The sequence below is a fragment of the Alligator sinensis genome, unplaced genomic scaffold (genome assembly GCF_000455745.1).
Source record: "Alligator sinensis unplaced genomic scaffold, ASM45574v1 scaffold721_1, whole genome shotgun sequence".
Taxonomy (NCBI): Eukaryota; Metazoa; Chordata; order Crocodylia; family Alligatoridae; genus Alligator; species Alligator sinensis.
In genome coordinates, this window is record NW_005841857.1 from 1,590,167 (window position 1) to 1,600,715 (window position 10,549).

The following is a 10,549-nucleotide window of genomic DNA, read 5'->3' on the forward strand; positions in this document are numbered from 1 at the left end:
TGCAGTGCTGTGCTGGAGAGGTAAAAGGAGAGGCGTTATTAATGATACTGCAGAATGTGCAAGTTTGGGAGCGTATACATTCACATTTCTCCTTTTCCTCTTTACTTTCAACTCTCAACATCCCCTCTTTGTGGCGATTCTCCAGCAGTGAAGGGGTGGGCAGTGTTTGCACAGCCAGTCAGGGCTAATTCATGCATAAGTCAGAGAGTTGCTTAAGAGTGGTACTGTGTGCTCCTTCCTTTTCCCCAGGGCTGAGCATGCATTCTCCACTGCTCTCCCAGCCCTGCCAACACAGAGGGTAAGGGAACAAGTTCTGTTCAATGCATGTAGTGCATTGCTCTGCTACTAACGACAGATGAGGGTTTGTTTTATTGCCATCGTTCTTTACAGTTCACAAATGGGAGCATTGTTCTAAAAAAAAGGTTGGGAGAGGGGGCCCATCTCTGACAGATTTTAATCAAAGCAAAGCTCCCATCCTCCAGACTTTGAGTGGGGTGAGAATTATGCCTGGGAGTGTTTTTTTTTTTCGGGGAGAGAGGGCAGTAGAGGGAAAAACATGGGGAGAGATGGGTTTTTATCTGCACTGAAAACTTTAAATACTAAGTTTCAGGTGTCTAAAAAATGTTAAATATGGCCAAGAGTCTTTTGTCTTTCCCTGTCCCTCACCAGCAGTTCCTTGCATCCTTCTACAAGATGAAATCAGTTCCTTCATGTCCTGCCAATCTCCTTTCCCTCCCTTACACCCTGCCTTCTCTTGCAGACCCCAACACCCTCATTCCAAAACCAGGCAGGGCTGCTTCCAGCCCTTTTGCCTCAGTCCATTCATTTCCTATTAGCCCTGTCTCTCTTTTATTATAAAAGTTTCTGCATGATGCTAAGCAAAGGCTGAAACTGGGCTCTTTTCTGCTGATGTCCTCCTTTGGTGTGTGCCCAGATTGAAATTCTGAGTTGCATTTGCTGAACTGCTGAGTACTTACAGCTGCAGCCAAAGCCAAGGGAAGCTGTGGTTTGAACTTCTGAAGTGTTACATCATGGAGACATGGTAAAAATCAATCCATTCATGTCTGTGAAGCACAGAGATGCTCTGGTGGCATACACCATTAAAAATGCCAGAAGGAAACTTAATAATTTTGTCTCCAGAGTCAAGTTTGAGAAGTGCACAGTGAAAAGGGCATGAGACACTCATTGAACAAAGAGACAAAATCCTGAAGGGATGCTCATGCATTGAGCCCAGGAAGCTAATTCTATCAGTTTCTAACTTCCCTGTGACTTTTCAATCTGAATAGTTTTCCTTTAATACCAATTCTATCTGTGATTTCATTAAAAAAAAAAAAAAAAAAAAGCAAAATGAAAAACCAATTTCTCCATGGCATCATATTGCTCCTCCCTTCCCCCCATATGGCTTACCAGCATCTAGTGCCAGATCAACCACAGCAGTAACTGATAGCAGTAAGTATAGTAGAGCTTTATACTTTGAGGGCTAGTGTTAGAGGGAGTGGGATATATTGCCAGGGGTTTTCACATGTATGTGCTGCAGTCGAGAGTTGCTGAGGCTTGGGGATGCGGGGTCTTATTCTGGATGGGACTGTGCTGTAGTAGGCACAGTCCTACACATTCCCCTTTTGCCTGATTCCCCTAAAACCCAATTTTGTTTGTCGTCTCAAGACCCCCCGCTGGTCCCTTATCCCAGACTCCATTCTGCAGCTTCTGACCCCGTTCCCAAGTCATCTTGCCAGCGAGTCTGCATGTCGACTCTCCAGAATCTCCACCCTGGTCCTTCCCCTCTCTTGCTCCCCATCTGTTTGCCCAATTATTTATTACCAGTCCTTCTGCTTAACCTCTCTAGATCCTTTCCAAATTTTCTTGCCCATCCAGTTCAGTCCTTCTCTCTCATCCATCTCCCAGTCCCACCTCCCATCCATCCCATGTGATCTCCTTCATCCAGCTTCTTGTGCCAGTCTTTTTCCCAGCTGTTCCTAGACTCCTATTCATACCCGTTTTTCACTCTTCTCTGCACTTCTTCAGTTTCAAGTGGTTGCCAGTCCCTGTCTCTTTTTTTCTTCCCCACCCCCACACATACTCAACCCCCCCAGCTCCTAGAGCTTTTGTTACAGCTCCATGGGCTCTGGCTCCTGTCCTGCCTGCATCTGCATTAAACTCCTTTCTCCTTTACTGCCAAGGTACCCAGAGGTGTAGCCTGGCAGATCCACATCTTGGGTACTAATCGTGTGATGCCAGGGGCAGCACCAGCTGCATCAGTGCAAATTACAGTGTGTCAGTAAGCTGTCACAGTGGTTGCAACTTTTTTTGCACCTCTCCACAGGGGCCTGATTGTCCTCCCTACCTCTTAGTTTTGCTACTAAAGATGCCAATGGGAATATTTTTTTCCCTGTGTACTTTTTTCTCGGTTCCAGTGCCCAGCACACCCTAACCCAGAGCTACTGGGACCAGCTATTACAGGGAAAGTTGGGCTTTGCTGCTGTGCGCCCGGCCTGGGTGGAACATGCTCAGCCGCGCTCTGGGGAGGGTGCATGCATGGTCAGTCGCATGTAAAAGCTACAAGAGAGCGGAGCATGCTCAGTTGTTCTGTGGGAATGGTGCATGCGTGGTGCATCACACAGCAGCTGTAAAGGGATGGCACATGCCTGGTGCTCTCTTGGGATGCAGCATGTGCAGCCTGTTGCACAAAAGGGCTGAGAAGGGACAAAGCATGTTTACTGGCTCTGAGGATGGTGCAAGCATAATTTGGCTAGTGCTGAAAGCTTCTAGAGGCTTGAGCATGCACTCTTCAGAGGATTTAGCTGCTAAATTCCAGCATCTTCTACCGTGCATGTGCAAACTATGATTTGTCAGAGGTCTGTAACCTGGGGAGATTTTCATGGAGACAGCAAAAGGCACATCCTGCCCGCAAAGGCCAGTGGCAGCCAAATTTCAAGTGCCTGCTCCAAAGATTGGGGAACCTGAGCTTTCCAAAGAAAACATCACCAGAAGAGTTTCTGAACACTGAAAGGCAACATTTTTCCTAGGTCTTACTCTAACAAATGTCTGAATTGTTTTGGCTACAGTTTTCCCAAAAAAAGAGTTCAAGATAAGACGAGACCCATCATGGGAAATTCCCATTCACGCCATTAACCTCTGGCAAAGTTACAAGGTGAAATGAAAATAGGCTTTTAAGGCTGGAAATGTTTCACAGCCTTACAAATAGGTGCTGTCAGCTCCATCTGCAATTTAAAAGTCTGCTGGATTCATCAGAACAGCCCTCCCTGCTGATGTGCCCAAAGCCAAACATGAGACAAACATGTCTGTGCAGGAATGGGAGGCGAATGTTGCATCCTGCCGTTTTAGAAGGCGACCTGTGTACAGGTCATTCATCTGCTTTCCTGAAGGAAATTCAAGAAGTCAGTCAAGGAACGGATAGCTTAAGCTTGCTTCAGCCTAGGAAAAACAGTCCTGAGCTCACCAAATATTTTGTTAACGATATGTAGCCATGGATTTTTCCATTTCCTCCTCGCTTCCAGTCTAGAATGTTTCCATTTCCCCATGGGGTCCTTTACTTGGTGTGCTGCTAACTTCTTCTTGTAGCCCTATTTCAGTGGTGTCTTAGTTATTTCCTTCGTTATCTACTTTAATATGGAGTACCAGGGGGTGTTTTGGCGTGTTGTTAATGTATCCTATAGTTTCCCTCCTGATCTCTTGTGAAGACCCGTAGTGTAATTTTTCTTAAGTCCAACAGAACAAGTGTGGAGATTCTAGGACCAATGTTTTGCTGATGGTAATAGCCAGAAAAGTTAGCATTCTTTGCAGGATGATCAGTGTGGGGAAAGAAGGTGGTAGGGGTGCAAATGGGGTTGTAGTTGGACATCGAGCTTACAGTGGGAAACTAGCTTCAAGTTTAGCTACCAAGTAGGTGCTGTCATTTTATTGAACAATTCAGATATGAAATCAGTACAGAATATCATGTTAGTTTACAGTTACACTTAATGTAGTCTGTTTTGTCTACTGATTCGGATGGTCCAGATTTGTTATAATATCTTTACTTGCATACGTTTATTTAGTGTCTCTACAAAAGTGTTCATTGATGGTATTAATAGTAATTAATTATATATCACTGTCCTTCTTTGCCATGATTTGTGAGCATTACATTTTGTTATAAATAATGAAAAAGAAGCTTACAGTCTTGAGGAAAAACAGTCTACCAAATGGATGAGATTTGACCAGAAGTTGTACACGGCATATTAGCAAGATCACAGGAATGATGATGATGTATGATATGCTAATGGGATAAGAATATACTATGAATTTTTGATTCAGTATGTGATATGATGAAGCAGTAATTTGAGCCTATGTATGTTGTATGTCAAGGGTTTCATTAATATCATGTAAATAAAATGCTAACTTTCTTTTTCTCTTTATGCAGAAGGTGAAAGAGCTTTACCATCAATACCAAAGTAAGTTTTGCCTCTGTACATTGTTTTATGAAAGGTTAGTAACTCCTAAATTCTCTAACTTTTTAAAGATTTATTTGAATGACACTTTAGTTTTTTTCATAGCATGGCTGCATTTTTATTGTTGTTTTAAGAAATACAGCAGTGATGTATAGTCCAGTGAGCCCATGCAATCTAAATGAAAAGTGCTGTTAAATATACAAGTGATATTCAAGGTAAGTTCTGAGAAGCTATATGTCATGGGTAGGATTTGATCAGAGAGAAAGGAGAATTCTTTGTGTAATGCACTGGGTTGTGACTTACAAAATCAGGTATTACAAGTACAGGCATGGCTTTGTATGTCTTTGTAGCCCTGTTGAAGTCAAGCATTTCAGCATCATGCTGATTTGTGGTCTAAGTGTGGACAACACTTTTATTTCATAGGACTTCTGTCTAATTCAGAATAAAATTATGCTTGAAAAATTTGAAGTAGCTTTCCCAGGTAGTAAAGATGCTACAGGGAAGGTGCGTTTCCACTCCCCTAGTCATTTTCATCTCATAGTAGTCTTTTGCTGGGTGCAGACTGGCTCTCCCACCACCTAGCTGCCAACCACTGTAGTAGTGCCTGCAGAGGAAAGCCAGCGTGGGAGAGCTGGTCGTGTGACCGTTCTTTATTACGGAGTAAGATCAGAGGTCAATTACCCCGTAGTAATTGTGTGTACGTCTGTCTGTACCTCTATTCCACATCTGTGAAATGCAGGAAAAAAATGCATAACACGCCAACAGTAGTGCGGAGAACCACATTCAGGGCGCACAATAAGTAATATCTATGTTGTTTCACTAGCAATGTGCCAAAATAAGTGTGAAAGCAGCACACCAAAACCTGTCTGTGCTCTTATCCTGAAGTTGTCTGCCCCTCTCTGCATCTTTCCTGAATTAGCACAATATTGAAACATTTGGATTCAAGTACTGCAAGGCAGGACTTTAAATTGCTTCTCTTCCCCCAAGTATTATTCCCATAGGGTTTCTTTTTTAATGAGGAAAACACCTCTGTTCATATTGGATTTCATAAACTTTTTAATAACAGGACTGAAAATAAAATTGGGTTCTACATAGTAGACCTGTCCAAAGACCTAAAGTTTACGCTTGTGTAGCTGGTCCTTGGTGCTAGGACAAAACTAAAAAAGCAAGCTCAACAATTTACAAGACAGGCTATATTTTAGGAGTTCTCTTATTTACTGTGTTAGCACCAATTCAGGCAGTTGTTCCTGTTCATAAGAGCATGCAAGTATGTTTCAGTTGCTTTCTTGCTCAAAGGTATCTTTGAAGAAATACTTGCAAAAAAGCCCCCTACAGCTTGTTGTTTTCTGTAATATGTCAGGATGAGAGCATAATAATGAACGAAAGCACTGGTTTTTTTCCAAGAGAGAAAGGTACTTTCTGATGTGGCCATTAAACATGGAAGTTGATCTTTAGCATCAATTTGCAGTAAAAACTTGGTGGTTTTACTGGACCTCTACATGGGAGCAAGGGGCCTACCCTAAGAAGCATCCTGCAGGATCAGCACCTAACAAAACTCCAGAATCATGAAAACAGAGGGCCTCAGGCAGAGTCGAGTATATCAGTACCATCCCTGACACATTGGTCTAACTTGCTCTTATCAACTCCAGATGGGAATTGCGTAATGTCCCTAGGTGACCTGTTCTACTGCTTAACTTACCTTATACTGGAAAGCTCGTTTTTTTCTTTTTCCTGAAGCCTGACCTAAATCTCTGTTTCTGCAACTTAAATGAATTATTTCCTGCCCTACTATGACAGTGGTTCACTGCCCCTTTATGATAACTTTTATAAATGTGGGAGACTGTTATCCTCTTTCCCATACAGTATTTTTTCCTCTCTGAAAACAAAAATAATCATCTTTAAACCTATCCTCATAGGTCATATTCTAAACCTATTCTGGCTGCTCTTCTGTGGACTTCCTAAGTGAGATGCCAAAAATGGGGCACAGTGCTATCTCTGAGGTACTCCGAGTGGAAGAAGTCCCTTCTCTGCATTAACAATGACAGTACTGCCAATACATTCCAGAACGGTTCTTGTCTTTTTAGCACCAGCATCAGGTTTTTTTTATTTATGCATCTGATTTTCCCTGCCTAAATATGGCTTCTTGTCATTATTGAATTTCATTTTATTTGACCATTTTTTCAACTAAAATTATTTGAAATTCTGATCCTGTCCTCCAAAGTGCTTGCAGACACTCCTAGCTTTGTGTCATATGTCAGCTTTATAAGTGAACTGTTTATTCCATCATCTGAGTTGTTAATACAAATTAATAGAACTGGACTCAGAATAGATTCCTACAGAATCCCACACGATATATCCTCACCGTTTGACAGTCAACTATTGATAACTGCTGTATTTACATGAACCCAAGATGGGTTCTTTCCCCCATAGTGGGGGTGGGGGGAGCCTTGTCTTTGATTTGAGAATGGGCCAAGGGCAGGCAGTGATTCAGCTCTGGCATCAGCTCTGGCCCCAGGGCCAAAGCCAGAGCTGAGCTATTGCCTGCCTTGGACTGGGGTGGCTTGTGCGGTTGGGGGGAGGGGAGGGAGCTCACACATCAGGAGAGTGCAGGGGAGATCATGCGGTGCAGGTGGGGGGTGCACAGAAGAGACCTTGCAGTAAGGGGAGCATGTGGGGCAGACCCTCAGTGTGTGGCTCAGGGGGCGTGTGGGGAAGACAGCACCCCTTGTTGCTTGCCCCCTCCCCTCTGTTGGTATCATTAGTGTCTACATGGATGAGCAGTACAGACTTCTTCTGCCTGCCTTGGCTTAGCAAGAGCCAGGGCTGCCACCACCGACTGCCCTGGAGCTGGAACCAGACCTACCACAGAACGTAAGCAGTGGGGTAGGGGAGGACACCTGAGAAGGACAGCCAGCAAGGTGGCAGGCACAGGCATGGGAGGCAAGGTACAGGGGTTTGGCTCCTTGCTCCTTGCCTCACTGCCTTTCCCCACCATAGTGGGGGCAGCAGGGGAGGGAGAGGGATGAAAGTCAGACAACCATCCAATAATTTTCTACATATAGCATCAAAGCCCTCTTGGAGTTGGGTAAATATAGTACTCTTTAAGTACGGGGTTTTTTTCCATTTCTTCGTCCATTTAATAGTTATTTCGTGTCAATTATATTTCCTGAGTTTGCTTGTGAGGATGTCGCACTGCACTTTTTCAAAATCTCTACTGAAGTCATCACACGTCACTTCCACTGTTTCTTCCCATCCAGTAGAGCAGTTAAAAGATGAAAAGATCTGTTTTGTTTGATATGATCTGTTTTTGACAAATCCATGTTGGCTGGGTTTTTTTGTTTTGCTTTTTTAAATTACCACATTATAGTGTAGGTGCTTACAAATTGGTTGTTTAATAATTAATTCCATTATCAAGCTTTTGAAATTAGGTTAACTGGTTTGTAGTGTCTGGGTCTTCCTTTTTACTTTACTTTTTATAAAGATAGTTACTCCCTTCTCTTTCTTTGAGTTTTCCCCATCTGAGTTCTAGAAGATAATTGCTAATGGTTCAAAGATTGTTTCAGCTAGGTCTTTAAATTGACTAGAATAAATTTCATCAAGCTCTCCTAACTAAATATTGTTTAACATGTATTCTCACCTATTCTGGCCTCTGCTTCTAGCCCTTTCTGCTTATTATTAATTAGTTTAAGGATCTGGTCATAATTTTGAGGCAAAAAAGACATTTGAAATTTTAGCCTATGTGATGGCTAAAATTCATTACATAATGAAAAAGGTGCCCACTTTTCCATTAATGTAATAGATTTATGTATTCCTGCATTTGTCTCATTTCTAATATATTTATGTACATGTCTTGCCTTTTTGTGCCCCTTGATAGTTGTAACCAGAGATACTGGTTTTCTCTGTTGAAAAATCACAAAAATCAAGAGCCCCCACCCCAGGCAGGAAAGAGGACCAAGGTCAAATGACCCCAGCCTGACCTCGGTCCTCTTTCCTGCTTGGGGCAGGGGTCGGAAACGATGATCCTTTGTGGTCCCTTACAACTCTACAATCTATGAATCTATTAACTTTTTCTTCAGGGATTTTGCCTTTGTTTTGCTTTTAGTGAACTGAAAATCAATAGGAATCTTATAAGAAACAGAAACCAGAATGCATCACAGAGACAAAATCAGAATGAAAAAGAGCCTGAAGTGAGTGACAACCAGGGATCCGGGTTTTCCGTTTCCCACGTAAAAATGGAAAAAAATGCAGATTTTCCCTTTTACCTGAGAAAAACACAGATTTTTCATTTTAACAGAGTTAACAAAGTTGTCCCTAGCACATTTGAACAACTTGTCTCCTTGTGTCCTACTGTTAGGGGGGGGGGGAGGTCTCCCCAGCTGTCACCTGTGACCACTAACTAGTTCCTGACCTTTGGATTCTTTTGTTTCACTCTTCTGAAATGGCCAGCTCCGTCAGGTCCTCTTGATTAGCTGGTCTATAATATAGGCCTCTACAAGGACCTTTAGCACTGTTCTTTTCCCATTTATCTCCAAACAGATTTTAATTTGTCTGTCTCTCACCTCCATATCAGTTTTGGAACAACACATCACACATTCTTGCTATGTAGTGCAACACATCCTTTCTTTTTTTTCTCCTTCGCTATCCTTTCTGAACAAGCTGCATTCTTCAATACTGATATGCCAGTCCTACAGTTTATATCATCAAGTCTCCTTGATGCCAATTAAGTCATAGTTTCTTTTGTGTGCTAAGATTTCCAATTCTTCTTGTTCATTCCCCCAATACTCCTTAGCATTAACGTCTAGACATTTAAGGTATTTGATAAGTTGTCCCTCTGTTTTCCTTCTTTCTCTCTTATAACCCTCTTGCAATTTCCCATATTCTCCCTCTCTAATTTAAAACCCCTCCTTACTTGCTGGATAAATTTATGTCCTAGGATAAAGGGGGCTCTTCCCAATTTTTCATCAATGAACTTCATCTCTGCCTACAAGTCTCCTTCACGTAATACCATGGTCAAGGAAGCCAAACCACCCCCTATATTGCTATGCACTCATTACCAGGAGGAGGCTGTCCCATCATGACCCTTCACCCTTAATTTGAAGGATCAGCCAAGGCATGATCCTAGGCCTCTGACTCTTTCACCTTTCCAGACCCTTGTTGTCGCTTCTGATCTGCTGAGAGTTAATATCATTAGCAATACAGAATAGTGGTCAGAAGGCTAGATGAGCCTCAGTGGCCCATCCGTAATATAGATCTGGGTTCCAGGCTTGCAGCATCTCTCTCAAGATATGCCAGATTGGAGGCATTCAGTTGCTGTCCTATTCCCTCAAAAATAAATCTTCAGCAACAACTATGCTACATCTCTGTGTCTTGGGCCATGAGCCTCCCAGTCCTTGGGACATGACTTCTATTCCACAGCATTGGGGTGAAAGAAAGGTCCGTTAGTAGGCAAGGAACATGGTAGATTGGGTTGTGGCCTCTGAATCAGAAGTTCCTAAATCTTGGAAGGGTGGAAGTTGCGGTGGGAGAGGAGTAGGGGGGTAGAAGTGGACATGCTCTCTTCACCTTCCCCCCTCAGCATCCACACTCTGGGCAAGATAATGGGCTAGATGGACCCAGTAAACAGCATTTCTTACAGTTCTCCCGTCTCTCTTGGTTTCAAGTCAACATAATGACTCTTGACATTGGCGAATAAAGGGGGCTTGGGTGGGAGATGGAACACCGTTGGCTAGCCCAGGTGTCAAGCAGCCAGTTTCCTCTCTTCAGGGCAACTGATACTTATTTCTTCCGAGGTGTTGCTGCGGTCCTTCTCTAGCTAGGTAGTTTCCTTCTGGTGCAGAAAAGCAGGGGTGGCCAACCTACAGCACAAATGCCATAAGTGGCAAAGGCAGCCTCTGAGTGTGGCACATTACACGTAGAGGACAGACAGCATAGTAGTAGGAAGGGCAGGGAGCAGAAACCAGAGCATCAGGTAAGGCAGGAAGAGTAGATCAGACAGGGATTGGAGTGGCACTTGGGTGGGGTGCAGGGCTAATTTGCAGCATGCCTGTCCAAAAGATTGCCCCCAATTACAAGAAAGCAACAAGATGACAAAGAGGGGCAGGAAT

General features: G+C 43.2%; 1 protein-coding gene across 14 annotated transcripts in view; it reads left to right on the forward strand.

Moving 5' to 3' along the window:
* PTK2 (protein tyrosine kinase 2) overlaps nucleotides 1–10,549 on the forward strand; it is a 312,007-nt gene that overhangs the window by 213,228 nt on the left and 88,230 nt on the right. For all 14 annotated transcript variants that reach the window (XM_025214534.1, XM_025214537.1, XM_025214598.1 and 11 more), the window contains one exon: nucleotides 4,418–4,448. In XM_025214534.1, the coding sequence (XP_025070319.1) occupies nucleotides 4,418–4,448 (31 nt within the window). The remainder of the gene's footprint in view (nucleotides 1–4,417; nucleotides 4,449–10,549) is intronic.